The 24,811-nt window shown below is 44.8% G+C and overlaps 1 protein-coding gene across 3 annotated transcripts in view; it reads left to right on the forward strand.

The window, feature by feature from the left end:
• The window catches only part of B3GNT2 (UDP-GlcNAc:betaGal beta-1,3-N-acetylglucosaminyltransferase 2), a 60,706-nt gene extending 36,109 nt beyond the window's left edge, over positions 1-24,597 (forward strand). For all 3 annotated transcript variants that reach the window (XM_024998599.2, XM_059891219.1, NM_001102497.2), the window contains 1 exon segment: positions 21,895-24,597. In XM_024998599.2, the coding sequence (XP_024854367.1) occupies positions 21,904-23,097 (1,194 nt within the window). In that variant the 5' untranslated portion in view covers positions 21,895-21,903 and the 3' untranslated portion in view covers positions 23,098-24,597.
• Positions 24,598-24,811: the final 214 nt, after the last annotated feature.

Here is a 24,811-nt window from a genome sequence, read left to right on the forward strand (position 1 = left end):
AAAGAACCTGGCATCCAAACTGACAAGATGGTTATTTGAGACTTTAGTCTGCCATCTTCTTGGTCAGCCGGCTCTCTGAATAAAGTCATGTTCCTTGGCCCAACACCTCGTCTCTTGGATTTATTGGCCTTTGTAGTGGCGAGGAGAACAAGCTTGGACCTGGTGACATTAGCTCTCCCCCCACTCAAGTCTCTGCAGCCATGCTGGCCTTCGGGCTCTCCTGTCTCTGGCCTTTACATCGGCTGTCCCCTCTTCTTGGAATTGCCTCCCCTCGCTCCTGCCCCGCAACCTACTCTCTGAAAAGAGAGGCTATCTCTAACCCTTTCCTTCCTTTCCCCCGTACTGTGCCTTCTATTTCGTCTAAGCATTATCAACCTTGTGATAATCAGCCACATAACTTCATTCTTCTTGGTCTGTTTGAAACATTCCTTGGTTTAAGTAGGTGCTTGATATGTGTTGAATTAGGTCACTTCATCAGTCCTGCTGGGGGAAAACTGAGGGCCCAAACCAGGTCAGGGATGGTGCAGTATTTAAGTGTGTGTGTGTGTGAGAGAGAGATTTATTTGAAAGTGAGAAAGAAAAAGATTCTCATAGTAGATGGCTAGAGATTTGGAAGGCAGGTGTGAAGGAAGTGGGCTGCATACCCGAGTATATCTGGACGTTTCTTAGCGGGACACTGGAGGCAGAAGTGTGTGGCAGAGGGTCTGGAGGACAGGAGTGTAAGGTGAAGGAAGACCCAGTGTAGGCTTGAGCCCAGAACTGTGGAGAGGGCCCACTTGGGGCGATGGGGTCAGGATCAGAGGCTGCCAAGATGCGCAAGAACCATTAGAGAATTGGGGATAGGAGATGGTCTTGAACTTGTGGTGGGGTAGAGGTGGTGGCCAGCAGTGTTGGGTGCTCTGGGAAGTCAGGAGAGGCTGTGGACTCTGAAGTTTCTTGAGAGTGAAGGGGATGGGAAAGTCAAGGCACAAAAAAGGGGTGTGGTGAGGCAGAGAACATTTTCCGGAAGTTGATGGAGAAGGGAAAGCGCAGCCTGTGCCTGGAGCCACTGGAGAGGGAGCACGTTGAGGTGGGGGATGAAGTGGAGATTGTCACTGATACAGGAGCCCAGGCAGCAGCAAGGGCTGTCGCAGGGGAGGGCGGTCTTGTTGGGGCTGGGGAGTGACTTACTGAAAAGGGAGACTGGTCCATGTGGAGAACTAGAAGTAGGTTTCGGTCCCTGAGCTGATATTAAGTATCTTTGTATCCATGGCAACCCACTTAGCTTGTTCCCTCCTCATCCCCACCTCCTGCATAATAGGAGAAAACCTGCGCAACCAGGCTTATGTGTGGATTGTTTGAATCCTATGCAGCCACCAATATGAAAGTGTTAACACTCCAGTAAGGTTATTTCCATGGACCATAAACTCACTAAGGCTTATAATTTGTGCTTCAGAATTCTGTTGTTGTTTATTTTCTTTGAAAAGCACTTAACATCCAAATGCTTCTTAAAGTGCTTCTTGTTTTTTTGAATCCTGATCAGGAAGTAACACAGTTGTTTTTTAAAAAAGGCAAAACAAAAACCAGCTTCATGTCTGGGTGTAGATTGTTCGGTGGGAAGCCTGGTGGTGTTTTCAGGATCAAGTCTATGTACCTAACAATGAAAGGGTCAAAGTGGGTTTGTTACAAATACCATCCTCTCTATATTATTTAACATTTGGAACTAATAACATGTATTTTACATTTTTTATTTTATGGCTAAATTTGATGCTTGTTTATAAGGAACTTAATGTAGGTTTTATTCTTTAAAGTAAATGAGATGCATCCCTTTTATTTTTCTTCTCCCTTCATGACATAAGGAGTTATTTTTCTTCAAATGAACTTAAAATATCTCTCATGAATACTCCTATTTTTAACTGACTGCTTCTCTCTTTTGAATTTTTTGAAGGTTCTGATGGGTCCTCTTTAAAAAAAAAAAAAGCCTCTTTATAATAGAAATTTTTAAACAAATGCAGATACAGAGAGTGACGTAATGAAGCCCCAGGGAGCCATCACTGGTTTCAGCAAGGTGGTCTCCCCTTTTTGGTCCCTGCCCCATAGGCGACTGAGATGCTGTGTGGGCACCACCGAGAGTGAGAGAGCAGGCTCATGTGGACCTCCAGGTGTGGGTGTGGGAGCCATCAGTGTAGAGATGGTGGAACTGGGAGTCATGGTGTAGAGATGATGGAGTTGGGAGTCATCGTGAAGAGATGGTGGACGTTCTGGGAGTGACTGGACACCTCGAGGGAGAAAGGAGTGAGCAGAGGGTACATATGGCACTGAGAAATACCTGGATTGCTGTGTCCAAGATGTTTTCAAGGAGGTGGTGGTAATCTATGGTATATGAAGGTGACATTCACAAAGACACTTAAAATTAGGTGATTAGGTGATTGAAGAAAACAAACTTATGTTTCCCAAGGGGTAAGGGGGTGGAGGGATAAACTGAGAGATCAGGATTGACATGTACACACTGTGTGTGTGTAGTCGCTCAGTTGTGTCTGACTCTTTGCGACCCCACGGACCGTAGCCTGCCAGGCTTCTCTGTCCATGGAATTCTCCAGGCAAGAATACTGGGGTGGGTTGCCATGCCCTTCTCCAGAGGATCTTCCTGACCTAGGGATTGAACCCTCATCTCCTGCATCACAGGCAGATTCTTTACCATTTGAGCTACAGGGAAATAATACACATACTACTAGAAGGAAACGGCAACCCACTCCAGTGTTCTTGCCTGGAGAATCCCAGGGATGGGGGAACCTGGTAGGCTGCCATTTATGCGGTCGCGTAGAGTCGGACACGACTGAAGCAACTGAGCAGCAGCGGCAGATACAAAATAGATAACTAATAAGGACCTACTGTGTATAGCACAGGGAGCTCTATTTGACATTCTGTGATGACCTATAGGGAAAAATAATATAAGAAAAGAGTGGATATATGTATAACTGATTCTCCTCACTGTACACCTGAAACTAACACAACATTGTAAATCGACTATATTCCAATAGAAATACAACAAAATGGAGTGATTTAAACTGCTTGGTTAAAGAGGCCCAATTTCTAAGCTGCTCAGCAGTGTGCTCATATACTGAGCAAACAACATGTTCTCTTTTTATTTTGGCAACACAAATTTTTCTTGGCAGGTGGCCAGAGAAAGCGATGTTACTATTTCATCCCTTCTTTAAATATGTAGACATTGTCTTGGTTGAACAGCTTTTCCTTTAATAGAACATTTGGACAAAAGGCCAAAATGTCACTGTTTTGAGGATGTATATTTTAAATCCATATGATTTATTTTGATATTTAAAAAAAAACTAAAAACAGTCCTCAGGCACCTGTTAGTAACTTGTTGACAATTAACCAACATTTGAGAAACGGAGAAGAGGCAGGAAAGAAATCTGGGAGATGGAGGCTGGAAGAGAGGGGAACCACTCTGCTTGTTTGGTATCCTGTCCTGAAGTTGCCACCCCAGGGCCACTTATCACTAGAAAGGTTGTCTTCTGGGACGAGACTGCCCCTGACTCAGGAGAAGTGGAATCCCAGGGGGCTTGCATTTTAATTGGATGTGCTGTGTGCAAGCTGCAGAGCCTGGCACTCACCATTTGGGGTGCTTTAACCTCACAGTTACAGCCTGTAGGTTGGGGAGCCTCTTGTTCATGCCTCCCTCAGGGTTGAGGAGAATGGCTCTCAGCTCATCTGGCACTGTTCAGGTTGGGACGTGTTGCTCTAGGTGGGGTGGTTCTGGATAACTAGCTCTTGGTACTCCGTTTGGGGGGCTTTAATTTTGGGGAATCCCAAATGCTAGGACGGTAGATTAAATACAGTTCACTGGGGAAACTGAGCCTGTCCTCATGGAGGAGGGGGTGGGATTTGAACCTGTACCTGTAAGCCTGGGGGCAAGATTGAGAAGTAAGAGAATGGATGTTTCCGGAAGCCAGCATGAGTTGTGGTGTGGATGAGGACCACAATTGTTTTTAAGGGGTGCTGTGTCCCAGGAGGTTTTGAGGATGGCATGCTTGGATCTCGGATGGGGTCTTTGTGAGAGTGCTTAAGGAGGAAGGGGTGCGTCACGCTCCTCTGTCCTGACTGTGCCAACCCTGCAGCTCTGTGCCTGAATTCAAGTTTGGCAGTAGCTTAGGTGGACTTGCAGGCTGGGAGCAGCCCATCTGGGGTCCCTGTTCATGCCCCCTCCCTCCACTCTCTATATTGGGAACCTTGAATAAGTTTCTGGAAGCAGATCATTTATCTGTAAAATAAGGATACCTCAGTAGCCACCGTATACCCCCTTGGGTCTTTGGCACGAATCCAGGCACATGGACCAGTGTTACTGAGTCCAAGCTTGTACTGTTCACTACATGACAGGGCATCTTGAGAGGCAAGATGCTGAGGCAGGGGTAGTGACTTTATATGGAAAGTCAGCGGCAGAGAAGATGGCGGACTGGTGTCCCAGAGAATCATCTTACCCAAGTTAGAATTTGGGCTTCTTTCATAGTAAAAGGGGAGAGGGTGTGGTAGGTTATTGCAGACTTCTTGGTGTCAGAATCCTTTGTTCTTGCAGCTGTCCACATAGACGTCTTAAAGTTCATGATGCTCCTGCACACCTTCAGCAAGACAAATGTATTCTCTGTTCTGCAGCTTTTTATCTTTGTATCATTAGGAAGTGTTATACCTTTAAGGGTTAGAGCTTTGAGAATGGGCTATCCTGTATATTTCAGGCTATAGGCAACATTCTTTTTGTTGTGGTTTAGTTGCAAAGTTGTGTCTTACTCTTGGGCCTTGGGCACACTTCCAGGCAAATGGACCAGTGTTACTGAGTCCAAGCTCGTACTGTTCACTACATGACAATCACAATTCTGAGTGATTCAGGCAGTTATCTCAAAGCTGCTGCTTTAAGAGACTCCAAATGTTTAAGCAGGGAGTCCTGGAGCCTGAAGCATGGTACTTTATGCTCATTGGTGTCCCCTTCATTGTACCCAAGGGGAAATACTCTTTAAGGAAATTTGTCACTGGGAAACATTCATACAAACAGCCAAGAAATTGAGACTTCCCAAGGCAATTTATTAAATTACTTAAGTTAAACACAGTGAATATCACTAGTATTAATGCAGTCCCAACTTGCAGCATGTTCAAACAATATTTATTTTGGGAGATTATATTTTTATTTTGGAGATAAATGTACACAGATGTAAACTTTGGTTTTGCAAGAGTTGATGGAGATGCTTTCAAACCCTACAATTCATGGGGGCAAGAATTACCAAATTTAATGGAATTGGGAAGGGCATTGGTTGATTTGAAAGTTTGGAGAGTACTTTTTGCCTGGGGGAGAGCATGGCAACCCACTCCAGTATTCTTGCCTGGAGAATCCCAGTGGACCAAAGAGCCTGGGAGGCTGCAGTCTATGGGGTTGCAAAAAGTCAGACGCGACTGAGGGACTAAGCACAGCACAGCACAGAGTACCTTTTGGAAGTGATATAGGTGAATCTCTGTGATGGTTAGATTAAATTTGGCTGCTCAAATGCTTAACATTAAAGTGATTGTCTTAAAAATCTAAAAGTTTTACTTTATGGTCATTTTTACTGTCCATGAAATTAAGTGGTGAGGAATGATATGATTTTGAAAGTCAGTCCAGAAACTTTGAGGAGAGTCAACTTTTGATTTTGTTAAATTAGTCTTTGAGTTTTTCATGCATTTTACTACGTAAAATGACAATAATCTCTTTTCAGTGATAGGTGAAAATATTCTTTCTCAGTTGATTTCACCAGCTTTTCTCTATACGTACCTGTAGACAGGAGCCCACGTAGCAAGCACCAGATTCTCTCCTCCCCTCCCCATCTCTGTCCACCTACATCACCAGGCCATGGCTGACAACAGCCTGCTTGTTTCCAGAAGCACTTACACAAGGTCAGATTGATAACTTAGTTTATATACTTTATATTAAATAATGATAACTTTGTTTCCAGTCCAGTATTTTTATTAATTTTTAATTACCTTTTTCCCATCTTCCATCCCTTGGACCTGTGTTTGTTTACAGATTTGTTTAATCATATGAGACAAATGTTTCCAGAGATTTTTTTTTTAAATTAAAAACAATTTTAAAATTATTATTTCTTTACTTTTGACTACATTGGGTCTTTGTCACTACGTGTGGCCTTTCTCTAGCTGGGGTGAGCTGGGGCTACTCTCTAGTTGCGTGTGCGGCTTCTCATTGCGGTGGCTTCTCGTTGCAGAGCACAAACTCCAGGGCTCGAAGGCTCAGTAATTGTGGCACTTGGGCTTAGTTGCTCCATGGCACATGGAATCTTCCTGGACTAGGGATCGAACCCATGTCCCCTGCCTTGGCAGGTGGATTCCTAATGGCTGGCCCTCCAGGGGAGTCCTCCTGGGATTTTTAGGTGATGTCCTGTGTTGAGATGACACCCAGTGATGTTGTCCTCGTGGACGAGGCACGGAGGGAAACCCCAGAATGATAGTTGTGAAGAAAAGTGGCCTGGCCTGGCACATAGACAGTCAGGGGCCAGGGAGGGTCTCTGGGGGACCTGGAGATACAGGGCCTGTGTGTGAAATGACTCAACAATGCTTTGTGTGGAGCAAAAGAGGAAAACGGTGAAAGAATAAAACTTTTATTTAGTCCTTGTTCCTTTATTGCCCCTCCCCGGTTATTTCCTTCTTGTCCTCAAGTTTTACTGTCCTCAGCCAGACACTCGAGAGACAGAAATGGAATGGCTCAGCTCCTGCTCTGAATGCCCACGTGCCCTGTGAGGTGTGTCAGACTCCTTCCCCACAAGGTGTGATAAGTCAGATAAATGTGTATTTAGTGTTAAGACACAAAAAGGAAGTAAGAAAACCACAGGCCGGGGGGAGGGGGAGCGTGGGGTGTGGGGGTGTTTCTGTTCAGGGAAGGTGCCACAGGAGGTGGTGCTGGCCTTGTTTTTTATGTTGCTAGCCCAGAATCAAAGCTGCGAGAGGACTTTGTCAGTGATGGTGATTCTCAGTGCGCCTCCTCCCTATGCTGACCTCGGGCGAGGCTGTGTGCCTTCCTGTGCTTTGGTTTCTTCTCTACAGGAGAAGGCTGGAGTCCCTGAGCTCTAAGGCCCTGGAAAAGAAATGCTTATAGCTTCCGTGGGCAACAAACTCAGGATAGGGTCTGTGTGCAGAATCCATGTGCACGTTCCGGAGAGAGGGTACAGTTTGTGGCCGACATTGCTCTTCCATTACCTTTTTTTTTTTTTTTGATGCAGACTAGTGTCCCTTCCTCACAGAGCCTGGGGAGCTGGGCTGCTGGACACCTGGGAGCTCACCTCTGGAAGGTGGCCAGTGGGAGGACTAGGCTAGAATCCCTGCCATTTCTGGCTGTGGTGCCAGAGTGAAGGGAAAGGCGAGGAAAGGCAGCATTTTCTCTCTGTAAAAGCTCTTGACAGAAGGGTTTGCCCAACAGGTTTGTTAGACTAGGCCAGTGCAAGCGCTGCCAGGCTCTCATTCCTCAGTGTGGATTAACACCTGCCACGCAGGCGGCAGGGACTCCACCCTCAGCAGGGGCGGTGCCCGCCCAAGCGGACCAGGATCTCTGGGCACCTTCAACCAGGGACTGCTCCCAGCTGGAGATTTTATCTACATTATTCCTTTCTCATGCTTCTCAAAAAACTCGACCGCCTGGCTTTCTTTGGAACTACCTGCATGTTCCCGGGTATCCACAAATGCAGTGACTTCACTTCCTAAGTCTTTTTTTTTTTTTTAATTGTAGCTTTATTTGAGGATTCTTGAAATCTTCTGAACAACAAGGTTGTGTGGTAGAAAAAGTAAGAGTTTAGACTCAGGGTCAGGGTCCAAGGTCCAAGTCCTGGCTGTACTCAGATTAGCTCTACTCAGGCTAATGGTTTCACGTTTTTGAACTTGAGACGGTTAGTTGAGAATATCCTGACGTAAAAAATGGGCAAAGGGTGTGAGGAGTGGGAAGTCAGGAGGAAAGTACAGCAATGACGAGGGGTCAGTTAAAACATGCAGAGGTTGTTTTGGTGTGAAGATTTAAAAGAAGGACAAGGTCCACAGTCAGTGTGGAGACCTCTGTGCTCTCTGGTGTTGTACAGTCTGGCTTTTTTTTCTTTTTTGATGAGGAAGGACATGGAATAACTTGATTGTTCTCTTTGTAATTTTTTCAAAGGGAATAATGAGACAGTGTACAAAGACACACAAATAAGGTTGTTCATCAGATTTCTTTTCCCCCCAGTTATAGGCAAAGTCCAGAGAAGGCAATGGCACCCCACTCCAGTACTCTTACCTGGAGAATCCCAGGGACGGGGGAGCCTGGTGGGCTGCCATCTATGGGGTCGCACAGAGTCGGACATAACTGAAGCGACTTAGCAGCAGCAGCAGCAGCAGGTAAAGTCAGAAACAACTCATGGGTTAGTGATTGGGTAGTAGTAGTGTTAATCGCTCAGTTGTGTCTGACTCTTTGCAGTCCCATGGACTGTAGCCTGCCAGGCTCCTGTGTCCATGGGATTCTCGAGGCAAGAATACTGACTGGAGTGGATTTCCATGCCCTCCTCCAGAGAATCTTCCTGATCCAGGGATAGAACCTGGGTCTCCTGCGTTGCAGGCAGATTCTTTACCGTTTGAGCTACAGGGAAGACAGGCCAAATGCCTGTACTCCGTCAGAGGTACTTTAGAGATCTGTTGGTGGCTTAATGGGTAAAGAATCCGCCTGCAGTGCAGGAGATACAGGTTCAATCTCTAGGTCGGGAAGATCCCCTGGAGGAGGGCATGGCAACCCACTCAAGTATTCTTGCCTGGAGAATCCCATGGACACAGGAGCCTGGCAGGCTACAGTCCATGGGATCACAAAGAGTCGAACATGACTGAAGCAACTGAGCATGCATGCGTGATAGAAGGTGAGTCACTCAGATCATGCTGCCTTCCCCGGTCCAAATCTGCTTAACAAAAATTAAATCTCTGAACACAATAGCCAATTGTGTTTGTAATGAACTTGGAGGTCAGATTTGGAGCCGTTCTTCATTTTTTCCCTTATTTCGTATTCCTGTGTGATTTAGTCAGGTTTTTTTTTTTTTTTAAATAGAGGGGCTGTGAAAGCACATTGTGGCTATCTCTTTGGAAACAGCACTTGTTACTTAGATATAGGCATGGTGCACGCTTATCCCATGGAGAGTCCTTGGGCTTATCTGCTTTCTCCAGTCGCCTCAGAACCTATCTGGCCACAGACTGTCTGCTGCTCTGCAAGCAGACACTGTAGCCCCACCCCACCGCTTGCCTGCCCTGCTTCTCCTCACTCTCTGAAATCTACCCTGTTTGAAGCTCCACTTAGGTCCTGCCTCATCCTCTGCTGGTGACAAATGTACTGTCACGTATTTCTTACTTATTTATGAGTTCGCTGTACAGGACCCATGTTTTATACACTTTCCACCTAACTTCAGACTCAAATAATGATGTTCATGGTTGGAAATGACTTCAGGTTGGTGATAGGGAGATCTCTAACTTGTACCAGTTTTTAACTGTTGTCTGTCAGCTCCCAGTCCACCCTTTGTTGTCTGATCTATGAAAATGGATCAGAGCTCTTCAAATATTTTTCCTTTGCCTTCTCTCAAGTTGAGGGCTCTGAAGAGGATGTTGCAGGAGAAGGAGGTTTTCCTTCCTGCTTTCCAGAGTCTAAAATCAGGCTCGTATAGAGCCTGCTGGTTTTCCCGTGGGCTTGCAGGCTGCAGCTTTCCCCAGTGTGTGCCCGCCTTGTCCTGTCTGCAGCTCTCATGGCTGTGATAGACTGGGGAGCCTGAGCCCAGCCCAGGTTGCTGCTTCTCCTCAGTCCCCACGTGTATATATGGGAGCCTGGTGGTCCTGACCATCTAGAGAGCTGGCCACGTATGTTTGTCCTGAGCACTTCCTGTCTGGGCCATGCATTGTCATGCTAAGCTCCTGAAGAGTGAGGTCTCTCCAGCTCCTGGGTCCAGTCATAGCCAGACTTCCTGTGTGGACATGACTGCCTTTGCACCCTTGTTCTCTCCGCCTAGCTCCCAGCAGTCTCCAAGGTTTGCTTCCTGTCTCCCTCCGCATGGGGATTCTTGTATTTCAGGCTTTGTACCGGCACCCTAGAGGGTTATTCCTGCTTTTCTGGTGACTGGACCATCTTGGGCATCCAGGAACTGCCTCCTATACCTTCTTCAACAAGATACAAACCTTGCTTCCATGTTTGTCCTGTTTGGGGTACCTATCATCTAGTATAGGGCACCCTTTAGAGTTCTATTCCATCTTTGTTGTTTAATCACTAAATCATGTCTGACTTTTTTGCAGCCTTATCGACTATAGCCCATCAGGCTACACTGTCCATGGGATTCTCCAGGCAAGAATACTGGAGTGGATTACCATGCCCTCTTCCAGGGGATCTTCCCATCCTGGGGATTGAACCCTTGTCTTCTGCGTCTCCTGCATTGGCAGGAGATTCGTTACCACTGAGCCACCAGGGAAGCCCTTTATAGTTCTCAATTATAATATTTTATAGTTCTGTCTTTATAGTTACTCAATTATCATATTTTTAAACTTCCCCTGCTTGAATTATGGTGTGGTTTCTGCCTCTTGGTTGGACCCAGACTGAAATACATCCCATGTAACCCAACTCAGCAAACAGATGGATGAGCCAGAGAGAAGTCTAGGAATTTCCCTGAGGACTTGTTGAGAGCCTGCCAGACTGTGCTGGTTTGTACATAGGTTCTAGAGCTTGATGTGGAAGAACTTCCCAAGCCGTACCCATGTGCAGGCTCTTAACAAGGACTCCAAAACATGTTAAGCGCCCCAGGAAGTGACTGCCTGCATTGCAACATTTCTTTTCTAATGGTTTCCTGCCTGGGTAAGTAGGTGCCCCCAAGCTTTCAGTCTGTACCAGGGGCCTTTATTTAGGCATGTTCACTTGTCCCTCTGCTATTATGGCCTTGGTGGAACTAGCAATTGCTGGAGGTCCACCCCCCTATCAGAAAGGAGTGTGGAGGTCCCTCTGTTTGGGACTGGAATGGAGGGGATTGCCTGGATACTCTGCTAGTGGAGGGATGAAGCTTTCATAGACGCTCTGCTGGATCCCACATGCCTGCATTCCCACTCAGGTGGTTCAGGGCTGCCTGTGGGCCTGGGTGGGGCTTTCACCACAATTTACCTCTTCAGATCTAGCCCCTACCCTCCCAGGTCTAGTATGGACTCACTACTAATAGTCTTATCGCCTATAACCCTAGAAAAGCCTTTACATTTTTTCTACTCTAGTACTTTAAAAAGTGAGACAGGTTTCTAAATACATAGGTCATTGAGCAGCACACATATAGTTCCCAGTGTCATCTCTTTGGAGAAAGGTCATGTATATTTATTTAATCTAATTTCTACTGAAAGAGCTATATTCAGTGAACTCAACCACATGACCAAAATACCTGTTTGTTCAACAAATGTGGAATAACTCTCAGATGCTACAGCCAGGGGTACTGGTGTTGCAGGGTGAAGACCTTGACCACAGAGGGTACCCTTGTTCCTGGGTGCTTCAGGAGTGACACTTGACCGAATTGAGGAGTAGAAGAAGCTCTTCAGGAAGGCATGGCAGACAGAGGGCACTCTGCGGATGGCAGAGGGAAACTGGGACTGTCTGGAAGAGACTGTGTTTGCTGTGGTTGGAGGTGAAAGTGTCCACGGTGTGGTGGTGGGGGATGCTGGCAAGAGGGGCTGCGGAGGAAGCACAGAGCATCATAAAGGGACTAGAGGGCATGTGAGTGAGAAGGTGGAGGGTGAGGCTGGTGTTGAGGCTGGGGCATATCCCTGGGCAAGAGGTCTCACAGAAGAGGGGCAGAGGCCATGAGGCCCTGAGCTCTGGGAGTGGAGGAAAGAGGCGTTTTAGAAGACAACACAGTTATATTTAGGCTGTGGGGAAGCAGTGCCATGGTGGTGGTGGTGACCACACCAGGAACAGCACGAGCAGGGGTGTGTGTACAAGGGCTGAAGGCTGAGCTATTGGGAAACAGGGATATTTGGGAGCTGCAGGAAGTAAGGCCTTGGGCTCCTACAGTCGCCAGCTGCAGAGCCTGATTGGAATAGAGGAGAGCTGAGGAGGAGGAGGTGCCGGTGACATTACTGAGGTGGAAACACAGATGTGGAGAGCAAAGGAAGAAGCAGCTCGCTGCTGCTGGGGAGTGCACGTGGGCCGTCGATCCATGGCGAACACAGGACCCAGGAAGAGAGACTCCACACACATTGAATATCTGGAGTTAGCTGGCTCAACTTGTGATCCTTGGTTTCTTGTTTTGCTGCCGTTGTTGTTTGTTTACTTTTGGCTGTGCTGGGTCTTCGCTGCTGTGTGGGCTTCTCTCTAGTTGTGGCGAGTGGGGGCTGCTCCTCACATGCGGTGTGTGGGCCTCTCGCTGCAGTGGTCTCCTGTTGTGGAGCACAGGCTCTGGGGTGCACAGGCTTCAGTAGTTGTGGCACACAAGCTCGGTCACTCCAGGGAACATGGGATCTTCCTGGATCAGGGGTCGAACCCGTGTCTCTCCTGCATTGGCCGACGGATTCTTTATCACTGAGCCACCAGGGAAGCCCTATTTGTTTGGGGTTTTTTTTGGGGGGGGGTCCTACTTTTGCAGTAACATTTAAGGTGATGGATAGAAGTGTTTCTAGACGGAGAATATTTATAAAGAGGCAGTGAACCACAGAACTTGAGAAATGTGGTCAGTGTTGGGTGGAGGAACTAAACCCATCAAAGAAAACTATTGAATGCCTGTTGTACACTAGGCAACACCCTGGTGTGGCGGGTTATATCATCACTTCACAGGTGAGGAGACTGAGGCTCAGACAAGTCAAGTAACTTTGAGGTCACACAGCTAGTAGTAGGGTAGCATTACCAGAATTTAACTCTGGGTTGTTTGGCTCCAGGTGCCATACTAATTTTCCAAAGTGCAGGTGGGTCTGGAACATACCTGTCCTCAAACATCTACCAGCCTTGTTTTATAATGACACGATCTTATACACTGAAGATCTCAAACCCTTACCAGTTTTAGTAAAGGCAGGAGCAAGATGACCTCTGGGAAGGTTAATCCCTATCATTGTTTACTAAATTTTCTTCTTTCTCCTTTTCTGAAAATCTGAACATGTTTATGTGAAGAATGATCTTAGTGTTTGATTTTATTTTAAGTGGTGAGTACCACTTGAGACTTCCCTGGAGCTTCCCTGGTGGCTTAGATGGAAAGGATCTGCCTGCAATGTGGAAGACCTGGGTTTGATCCCCAGGTCAGGAAGATCCCCTGGAGAAGAGCATGGCTATCCACTCCAGTTCTTTTGCCTGGAGAATTCTATGGGCAGAGGAGCCTGATGGGCTACGGTCTATGGGGTCACAAAGAGTCAGACATTACTGAGCGGCTAAATACACACCATTTTGAGAAAATCAGCCACACTGGGCTTTGGGGGAACTGTAATCAGTGGGGATCAGAGCATGTCCTGCAGACACTTAGATGTGTAATGTCACTTGTGGGGACATAGAGGTGAATAGATTCATCATTTATACTTTTCCCTTTAAATTTTGAACGTGAAGGTACTACTGCTGACTTATGAACCAAATTCCTTGAATTCAATTGATCGTTGTTCTGACTTACAGACCAGAAAATGTCAGACATACGTCCTTTCCAGGTGAGGTTGTTGAGGGCATCTTGGGGCTCCCCAGCTCCAGTCCTGACAAGAACTGCAGCCAGGCTTCTTGCTCCCATTAAGGAACAAGCTCTAGGTACAGCCCCACTCTTCTGGTCCCACCAAGATGCTGCACTTGCACCCTTACCACTCAGCCATCTGCCCTGAGCACTGGAAGGTATTCCCTGTCTCCCCCAGAACCACTTGGCTACAAGCTATCCCTCTCTCTGAAAAGGTCTGGCAAGGACCAAGCAACAGATGTTAGCAGCCTGGGAGGTAAGGATTTAGGAAAGCCACTTTTGTCCGGCTTCTGGAGTGAGGACAGAGGAGGTTGGGCGGGCCAATTGACGTCCAAGTGCCCTGTCTCCGTGTGATATGGCAGCAGGCTTGGGCTCTAGATCCTTGAAGGATTTGTGTATCCTGTTGGGGCAGGAGAATGAGCAGGAAGCAGGATCCTCCCTAGACACGGAGGCTGCTAGATCAAACTCTTGTGACTGAATCAGCAACTTGGATTTCCAGCCTCCAAGCCTCAGCCTGACTGGATTGGATGGCTGGTCGTTTCATTTCATGATTACAAGAAGGTCCTGCCTTTCTTTTATCCTTAACATTGGTTCTAGGGATGGGAGAGCATAGACACAGGTTTTGGATTTGGTCTCAGTGTGGTTGCTGGCTCTGTCCCTGACTAGCTATTGGTGACCATCTACCTAACATACCTGAGCCCCTTGGGATGGGTGAGTGAGTCCCTGACTTAGAGTTTTGTGAGAATAAGTCCTTGTGGCTGGCGATGGCCACATTAAAATGTCTTCTGGCCAGTGCTTTGCTTTCAGAACTGGAGGGAACCTTTGAGAATCATCCTCTTTTGTGGTGCCAGTCTGGCATCCAGGAATGAAACACTGGGATTATTTAAACTGCATATAGGGGAATAAAATGACTATAGCATAATCATTCAGTAAGGGTTACTTATGACCTCACCCTACCTCCCATATCTGACTTTGATGGTAGTCTTGAGGGTTCAAATGTATACATATAAAGCTTTAACATTTTAAAATAATTTTTTAAGAAGATAAACCATTGAAAACCAGACCATCATCTTTTTAGTCCCTTTCGTCATAAGCCTGTGCTACAGTGTTCGCTTGTATCATGCTTTAAAACTCAAACAATGGAGCTGAACTGCTTAGATTTGAATCCTGGTTCTGCCATCTGCCAGCTGTGTGACCTTGGACAAGTTCAGTCACCTCTCTGAGTATCTGCCTCATAACATCATTGGTGCCCAGCATATAGCCAGTGGTACTTAAGTATTTATTAAAATGAAGCCGATATGTTCATATTTTGCTATTATTTTTAAGAGTCCTCTCTAATACATGGCTTCAGGCAGAGAGGATGGACCCAGGGAAAGATGTGCAATGATCTGTGGGTGGATGTAGTGACAGAACTTGTGCTGAGTACTGCAGGGACCAGTACAAGGTTGGCGTGTCTGGGACTGTGGGACCGTGGCCCACGCTAGTGATGTGGGCTGCAGAAATGGGGACCTTGCATTAGGATTTGTGTGTGACATGTTCCCCACCCCCATCCCAGCAGTCTGGATGTGTGCAGTAGAGGATGTTGAAGGGAAAAGGTGGTGGGGCAGCATTAAAGAATTAAATAACCTATAATCCTGCCACCCTGATTACACTGGTTTTGGTTTTGTGTGGTGTTTTATCTGGATTTTCACATAGTTTAAGCATGGCATCTGTACTATTTTGTAATCCATCTTCAGCTAACAAATTTGTGTGTGTCTCTACCTTTCTAAATATTTTAATTGCAAAATAAAGGAAAGTGGAAGTGAAAGTCGCTCAGTCATGTTTGAGTCTTTGTGACCCCATGGACTAATACAGTCCATGGAATTCTCCAGGCCAGAATACTGGATTGGGTAGCCTTTCCCTTCTCCAGGGGATCTTCCCAACCCAGGAATCGAACCCAGATCTCCCACATTGCAGGCAGATTCTTTACCAGCTGAGCCACAAGGGAAGCAAAGAAGGAAATTGTTGCCAAACAAAATCAGCTGTAGTGTTTTAGAAATTTCAAGACTGTTCAGTCTTTGTTGGGGAGAATTTACTCCAAAGTACAAGGTGAAAGCTAAGGTTGTTCTTTGTTTGCACATGGGATTTTCTGTTTCTGTTACTCACAGTAAAAATTCTGTGTGTCACAGCGAGGGTTGTATAACATCTTCCCTAGCTGCAGGGTAGATTTTCTTACTCAAATTCTTTGTGAGCAGTGTAACTTCCTGCTCAAAAAAGGACACATTGGTTTTATGTCTGTAATGGGAATATTTAGTCAGATATTCAGAGAGCTTTTTCCCACAGATATTTTTATGGAGGTCACTGCTTTTTCCTCCTTTCCATGAACTCTGGTTTGTTGTAACAGTCTAGTTCTCATGTGAGGGACTGTGCCTTGGTCACAAATGAAAGATGACATTTAAACTTGATAGAAATGTCAAATTGGGAATCTGGGTGGTTTTCCCACCCTTCCTGCTCAGGTTGGTTAGGAATAAATGCCCTTTAGAAATAGTGGTAAGAATTGGCCCAAGCTGCACTTTGGGGAATTTAGGAAAGGAAGACTGGCCGCTTGTCAGAAGCAGGGCCAGGCATTTCTAGCCTCCCATTTCCCTTTCTTTGGAAAGTCTTGGTAACCACCAAATGTACCATGATCCAGTGCCTTGGGTCTTTTCAGTCTTGAACCAGGCTTTGAGACTTCACTGTTGAACTGAACCAGGTTACAATACTGTGGCCATGCCTTATAGAAAAAGGAGGAGCTCCAAAGAGCGCTGGCTGGGAGCCAGAAAACTGTTTCTTCTCAGCCTTATCACCTAACTCTGTAACATTTGTGCGATCAGTCGATCAGTCATGTCTGACTCTATGACCCCATGTACTGTAGCCTGCCAGGCTCCTCTGTTCATGGAATTTTTCAGGTCAGAATAAAGTGTTCTGCCATTTCCTTCTCCAGGGAATCTTCTAGACCCAGGAATCAAATCCATATCTCCCGCCTTGCAGGCGAATTCTTTACTGCTTCACCACCTGTGAAGCCCTCATTGGCCCAGTTAACCCTCTCTGAGCTTCCACTTTTCTCCCTGGTAAAGTGGTATCCTCTCAGCTTCTCTTAGGGAGAGCAAATGAGAAATGGACAGGAAGATGTTCTGGAATCCTTGAATCGAGGACTGGAATCCTTGAAACAAGGGGAGGATGGTGTTCCTTTGAGAGCCATGAAGCCCTGTCTTGGCTTGAGGGGATAGGACGTTCTGCCTGCCTGGTTCTTGATCACAGATGGAAAAGCCTGAGTTGCATCAGTGAAGCTGGAAACCTTGGCCAGGATCAGTATTCCTCAGAGTATTCCCAAAAGAAGTATTGGTACTTTCTGTGATAAACCCCACATCATCACTAAAGATGGTTCCAGTTGAATTACAGGTATCTGTAGGTCAGGATGCATAACTGGCTTTTTTATTTGGAGTCATATTATTCACCCTGAATCTTTTTCTAGGAAAATTAACTTAGAGGTTTACAGTCTGTGCAAAAAGTACTGTGCTTCTCTTTTTTTCTTCCTTAAGCTGTCCTCTTCTACTCTAGAAATTTCAGGAATATCCATATTCCTTTTCTGAGTTGAAAATTTCTGTCAAGTAGTTAGCTGTTCGTGGCATGTGCTGTTTTCCTCCCAGATCTTCCTCATTGTAGGCTTTCTCTGTCCCCTTCGTACCTTTCCTTGTCCTCCTTTCAGCCTATCCACGTGAAGGGCAACCCTCCAGATCAGAGATACTGGGTCACGTGCTACTTTAACTTTAGGAGAGTTATCCTGACTTAGAGGAATGGTTTGTTTCTAGAAAGCATATTGTCTGGAATCTGGAGATCAAAAAAAAAAAAAAAGAATGAGACCATGATTTATTTACTAATAGGATGATTGATCCTTTAACTGTATCAGGTACCCACACAGACACATTCACGGTCTCCTGTCCTTGCAGGTCAGTCCCATAGCAAAGAGGTTTAGGTTGCCAAAGATGTGTGGGACTGAGACCTTCAGTTTGCTCATGCTGCTGCTGCTGCTGCTAGTCAAGTCCGACTCTGTGTGACCCCATAGACGGCAGCCCACCAGGCTCCACCGTCCCTGGGATTCTCCAGGCAAGAACACTGGAGCGGGTTGCCTTTCCTTCTCCAATGCATGAAGTGAAAGGTGAAAGTGAAGTCGCTCAGTCGTGTCCGACTCTTAGCGACCTCATGGACTGCAGCCTACCAGGCTCCTCCGTCCATGGGATTTTCCAGGCAAGAATACTGGAGTGGGGTGCCATTGGAGGTTTGCTCATAGGTGTGTTCAAAGGCTCTTTGAAAGGAGCTGACCTAAGGAGGAGGGCATGGACCCTAGGCTTAGTGTGGATATTTTGAATTGTTCAGGTTGTATGTGACTTGGCACCCTTTGAAACTATAATTAAGGAGTAGGAAATACCTTGTGGGTTTTTTGGTTTTTTTTAAATCACTTTCTTTGGAGGAAGTTTAAGAAGGCCCTTGGTAGCTCAGTAGTGGGATTCTTGAGGGCTGGAGGGTGGGTAGTGCTTGAGAAGGGAGGGAAGAATGAGGTGATGGGACACTGCTTACCAGGTGAGCTGAGACCACGCACGTACCTTTATATCTGCCATGTTCTCTAGATGTGTAAAAGCTCTGGGGGAGTGAAGGTATGATGTAGGGATGGCTTTATAAAAACATCTTTCACTTATATGTCCTTAGCCAAAACTATCCAGCAGTAATAAATACAAACAACTAGATTAGAATCTGCTGGACAGATTTTAAGAGACACAAAAAGTTTGTGAATCCCCATCGATCTCTTCTGGGATGTTCAATATACTGATAACTTCACAGAATTCTCAGCATGACAAATACCTCTTCTACCATGAGGCTATTTGTTAGAATGAGGGAATTTTAAAATCTTACAGTAAAAACTACTCTTGATTAAAATATATAGTAAATAAAAAATAAGTTACAAAGATGTAATGGACAGCACAGGGAATATAGTCAATATTTTATTGTAACTTTGTATGTAGTATGATCTATAAAGCCATCAAATCACTATGCTGTATATCTGAAACCAATACGTTATAAGTCAACTATGCTTCAGTTAAAAAAACAAAAACAAAATCCAGTGCTCCTCCAATAATACCAAATTTGTTTCCTTTCACCATTCTTTTTTTTTTATTACTAGCTTAGTTTTTAAGTTTTTGGTTTTGGTTGTGCTGGGTCTTTGTTGCTGTGCGCGGGCTACTCTCGTTGTGGCGAGTGGGGGCTGCTCTCTCGTTGTGGCGCGTGGGGGCTGCTCTCGCGTTGTGGAGAGTGGCTTCTCACTGTGGTGGGCTCTCTTGTTGCGGAACATGGACTGTAGACCCTGGGCCAGTAGTTGTGGCATGCGGGCTTAGTTGCCCCATGACTTACGGAATCCTCCCGGGCCAGGGATCGAACCTGTGTTTCCTCTCATTGGCAGGCAGCCTCCCAACCACTGGACCATCGGGGAAGTCCTACGTCATTCTTTTTGAACTTCCACGTTTCGTATTGAAATTTTAGAAGAATCAATGTTTATTAACTGCAACCCGCCACCCGCCCCGCCCCCTGCCCAAACCCACTTTGTTCCAGAGGTCAGAGAAGAGTGCTCCCGTTTGACATGGTGGTCTTGAAACCCCATCACCTTGGTTAGGGTTCCAGCTCTGCTCTTAACATAGTTACTTCTTTAAATCTGTTTCCTCAAGTGTAAAATGGGAATAAAAGTAACAGTATCTACCTCAGAGGTTCACTGTAGCAAGATAACGCCCTGGCACCTGAGAAGCAATCCTTCTTCAGGATTCTTTTCAAGGATGAGTTCTCTGCTGTAGAACCTGATAAGAAAATTCTTTACTGGGTATTGCCATTCCACTTTGGAGGATTCTCTTTTAATGTCAGGCTTGTCTAACTGGTGGTTCTTGGGTAGGTCATCCATCTCAGTAGTGTCAGAACTCTGCAGTTACAGCACCAGCAAACTGTCTCAGTACTCTTTCTTTGTTGCGTTGCCCACAGCCTGAAGTCTGTTCTTGGCCTTTGATATTTCACTAACATGTCATTTTCATTTCTCTTTTCCTTCTTGCTATAAATAGCAGAGTTCTCAAGGATACAGTTTGAGTTTTGACAAATGTATACATGCATGAAATGATCATCTAGATTAAGAGATACAAAGTACATTTCTGTGCCCCAGAAAGTCCCTCCCGACCCTCTCCATTCAAAACCCCCACCCCTATCACATTCAGATTTCTAGGGCCTAAATTAATTTTTGCCTTCTTGAACTAACATAGAGGGAGCATGAGGCCTGTCCTCTCCCTCACTATACTCTTTCTGCTCTAGCAGTAGTTTTCCCTTTTATAGCTGGGAGTTGTTCCAGTGTATGAATGTACCACAGCTTCATAATCCATTCTTCTCTTGATGGCATTTGGGTTGGTCTCAGTTGTGGGCGATTCGGATGAAGCTGGTGTGTGTCTTTTTATCTCTCTGAACACTCGGTGTGGTTAGTGTCTCCTCTTAGCCCTGCAGCCTTGGGCAAGTGTCTTAATCTTTGTACATTGGTTTCTTCATCTGTGAAATGCTAGGTTGGGAAATAGTTCAAAGTTGTGGCCATCGTTTTTTTATTTAAAAAAAAAGGAAATAGAATAAAATAGGTGATTACGGTGAATGACATGGAACTCCACATGCTGCAGCCCACATATAAATAGTTATGTGTGTACAGGTGTGTACATAATAACAAATATAAATTGTGTTTGTTATTTTGAATTGTGAGCACATCTGTTTGCAGCACACTAGTTTGTATATGTCCTTGTATAAGCAAGGAAGTTGAAGCACCTGTGAGTTGTCTAGTTAATGTGTATCTCTGCCCTCAGATGTCTAAAACAGCCACAGTGTTAAGGGTCACTTACTCACACCTCACTGTGGACCAGCCAGTACTTTAAAAGCTTACTAACATAAGCTTACAGCCCTCGAAACTTTCCTATTCAGTTCAGTTAAGTCGCATCCGACTCTGCGACCCCATGAACTGCGGCATGCCCGGCCTACCTGTCCATCACCAACTCCCGGAGTTTACCAAACCCGTGTGCATTGAGTCGGTGATATCATCCAACCATCTCATCTTGAATCTCATCCAACCATCCCTTCTTCTGCGCTCAATCTTTCCCAGCATCAGGGTCTTTTCCAATGAGTCAGCTCTTCGCATCAGGTGGCCAAAGTATTGGAGTTTCAGCTTCAACATCAGTCCTTCCAATGAACACCCAGGACTGATCTCCTTTAGGATGGACTGGTTGGATCTCCTTGCAGTCCAAGGGACTCTCAAGAGTCTTCTCCAACACCACAGTTCAAAAGCATCAATTCTTCTGCGCTCAGCCCTCTTTATAGTCCAACTCTCATATCCATACATGACCACAGGAAAAACCATGGCCTTGACTAGACGGACCTTTGTTGACAAAGTAATGTCTCTGCTTTTTAATATACTGTCTAGGTTGGTCGTAACTTTCTTCCAAGGAGTAAGTGTCTTTTAATTTCATGGCTGCAGTCACCATCTGCAGTGATTTTGGAGCCCCCCAAAATAAAGTCAGCCACTGTTTCCACTGTTTCCCCATCTAATTTGCCATGAAGTGATGGGACCGGATGCCATGATCTTCGTTTTCTGAATGTTGAGCTTTAAGCCAACTTTTTCACTCTCCTCTTTCACTTTCATCAAGAGGCTCTTTAGTTCCTCTTCACTTTGTGCCATGAGAGTGGTGTCATCTGCATATCTGAGGTTATTGATATTTCTCCTGGCAATCTTGATTCCAGCTTGTGCTTCCTCCAGCCCAGCATTTCTCATGATGTACTCTTCATATAAGTTAAATAAGCAGGGTGACAATATACAGCCTTGACGTACTCCTTTTTCTATTTGGAAACAGTCTGTTGTTCCATGTCCAGTTCTAACTATTGCTTCCTGACTTAAGTGGGTTATTATCACCATTTTATAAATGGAGAAGCTGCTTAGACATCAGTTGTTATACAACTTGCCTGAGGTCAGAGAGCTCAAATCGAGGATGGTAGAGCCATGATTTGAACCCAGGTACTGCAAGTCTTGAATCTGTGCTCTAAACCACTGTTCTGGGGGACATGAAAGAGATAAGTGACATGTGAGCAAATGCAGTGAATAATAATCTAATCAGTACCATGGTTCTCTCTTTTATTTCAGATATGAGAAATGAGTGTTGGACGTCGAAGAATAAAGTTGTTGGGAATCTTGATGATGGTAAATGTCTTCATTTATTTGATCGTGGAAGTCTCCAAAAGCAGTAGCCAAGAAAAAAATGGAAAGGGGGAAGTAATAATACCCAAAGAAAGGTTCTGGAAGATATCTGACCTTCCTCAGGCATATTGGAACAAGGAACAGGAAAAGCTGAACAGGAGGTTCAATCCCATTTTGAACACGTTAGCCAACCAGACAGGAGAAGCATCCGGATTCTCCAATATAAGCCATCTCAATTACTGTGAACCTGACCTGAGGGTCATGTCAGTGGTTTCAGGTTTCGACAGTTTGCCAGACAGATTTAAAGATTTTCTGCTATATTTGAGATGTCGAAATTATTCACTGCTTATAGACCAACCAGATAAGTGTGCAAAGAAGCCCTTCTTATTGCTGGCGATTAAGTCCCTAACTTCACATTTCGATAGAAGGCAAGCAATTCGGGAATCTTGGGGCAAAGAAACCCATGTGGGGAACCAAACAGTGGTGCGAGTCTTCTTACTGGGCCAGACCCCTGCAGAGGACAACCATCCTGACCTTTCAGATATGCTGAAATTTGAGAGTGAGAAGCACCAAGACATTCTTTTGTGGAACTACAGAGATACATTCTTCAACTTGTCTCTGAAAGAAGTACTCTTTCTCAGGTGGGTGAGCACTTCCTGCCCAAATGCCGAGTTCGTGTTCAAGGGCGATGATGATGTTTTTGTGAACACCCATCATCTCCTGAATTACTTGAATAGCTTATCCGGGAACAAAGCCAAAGATTTGTTTATTGGTGACGTGATTCATAATGCTGGACCTCATCGGGATAAGAAACTCAAGTACTACATCCCGGAAGTTGTTTACACTGGCGTCTACCCGCCTTATGCAGGAGGAGGCGGATTCCTCTACTCCGGCCACCTGGCCCTGAGACTGTACAATGTGACTGACCGGGTCCTTCTCTACCCCATTGATGATGTTTATACTGGAATGTGCCTTCAGAAACTCGGCCTTGCTCCAGAGAGACACAAAGGCTTCAGGACATTTGATATAGAAGAGAAAAGCAGGAGTAACATTTGTTCCTATGTAGATTTGATGTTGGTACATAGTAGAAAACCTCAAGAGATGATTGATATTTGGTCTCGGTTGCAGAGTGCTCATTTAAAATGCTGAATTATGTGCAAACTATATTTTACATAGAAATGTATCTCAAATAGTTCCCATTTGTGTTTTCTTCCATTAGAGGTCATTTCTATGTAAAACCATCAAAATTGCCTTTATAGATCATGTCCATTTGACGGCCTCTAAACCCTTCAGTTCAGACGTAAAGCGTCTGCCTGCAATGCGGGAGACCTGGGTTCAATCCCTGGGTTGGGAAGATCCCCTGGAGAAGGAAATGACAACCCACTCCAGTATTCTTGCCTGGAGAATCCCATGGATGGAGGAGCCTGAGGGGCTACAGTCCACGGGGTCGCAAAGAGTTGGACATGACTGAGCGACTTCACTCATTCACTCAAACCCTTCAGTGTGGTACTTCCTGAAGAGGGAAAGCAGAAGATGCTAATTTTTGATGTAGAATATGACAAAATGAATGATTCTGACTCTTCCTGTTAGCCAGTGGTCATTATTTTCTAACTTGTCCCCCTCATCATTTGAAATCATGTTTCTAGAATTTGACCATATTTTTGTTTTGCCCTCATATGATGATAATCCTATTTCCCATTATAATGAGTAAATTATCAGTTTAGGTATTCATAAACCTATTGGCAGAAGAGACATTGTTCTATATGACTCAGTAGTTTTAGTGAAATGCAATTACATTTGTTTTCATGAAATTTAGATGAAGTTTTAAAATCATCTAGAAAAAATTGACTTTTGTCAGAATTGCCCTGCCACCCCAACAGTATTTCCTCGTGTTAACCTAATCAATCAGTTTTGCAAAATGAGCATCGCTGGGTGACATTTATCCAGTTTATCATGTTTTGGTCTTATGATCATCATGAGAAAGCTTAACTATCTTGCATTTGGTCTCCTGGGTGGTATCATGATAGTTCTCTTTTTTAGTATTTGAAAATAATGAGTATGATTCCATAATCTTCAAACTGAAGATTGAATTGTCCCTGGCAACCATATTGTATTTATAATTTTTCATTGTGGACCAGGAAAGCATATGTAACTTTTGAACTTTAAGTGAAAAGATTGAAATTGCAGACCTTTTCATGAATGATTTGTCAGTTTAAAACTTCAGGATTCTATTCTTGCCATATGGTTACATGTTACTTACACAAAATTATTATCCGAAGTAGTGACTGCTTTCCTGTTTCAGTGTAGAAGTGCCTGTGTTTTTATTTATTGTTCAGATCAAATACCAAACATTTTCTTAAATATATTTTGTGTAATATTTTATTTGTATACAGTGTTGACTTATTTAACTAGAGCATGGTATTTTAAATAGTAAAGTAACATGTTAAATAGAACTAATGGTTATTTTTGAATTTTAAAACCTGTTCTCTTTTGGGGGAATATAAACTAGGATTCTGCCAAACTGTTGCTTATATATACTATCTTGTGACATGCTTTCTTGAGATATTTTTGTGTTGTAGAGATGAAGATTCTTACAGATGTGATAGTGGAAACTGTAAGAAGAGGGAAATAAAGTCACCATATTTTTAATTGTCATGTGTAACGTGTCATCTATAATTTCTATTTCCTGTATTTAATTACATTTTTCCCCAAAAGGCCTTTCCCAAAAAGGCTGCCTTTTTCCCCCCAGAAACTATTGACTGCAGTAGTAATATTGGGCTATACCTTTTTCTCTGTCTCCGTGGGTCATTTGTCTTTGCATTTAATATTTTTTAAAGTGCTTCCCCATGTAATGTCTTTAGAG

The sequence above is a fragment of the Bos taurus genome, chromosome 11 (assembly GCF_002263795.3).
Source record: "Bos taurus isolate L1 Dominette 01449 registration number 42190680 breed Hereford chromosome 11, ARS-UCD2.0, whole genome shotgun sequence".
In the NCBI taxonomy this organism is placed as follows: Eukaryota; Metazoa; Chordata; class Mammalia; order Artiodactyla; family Bovidae; genus Bos; species Bos taurus.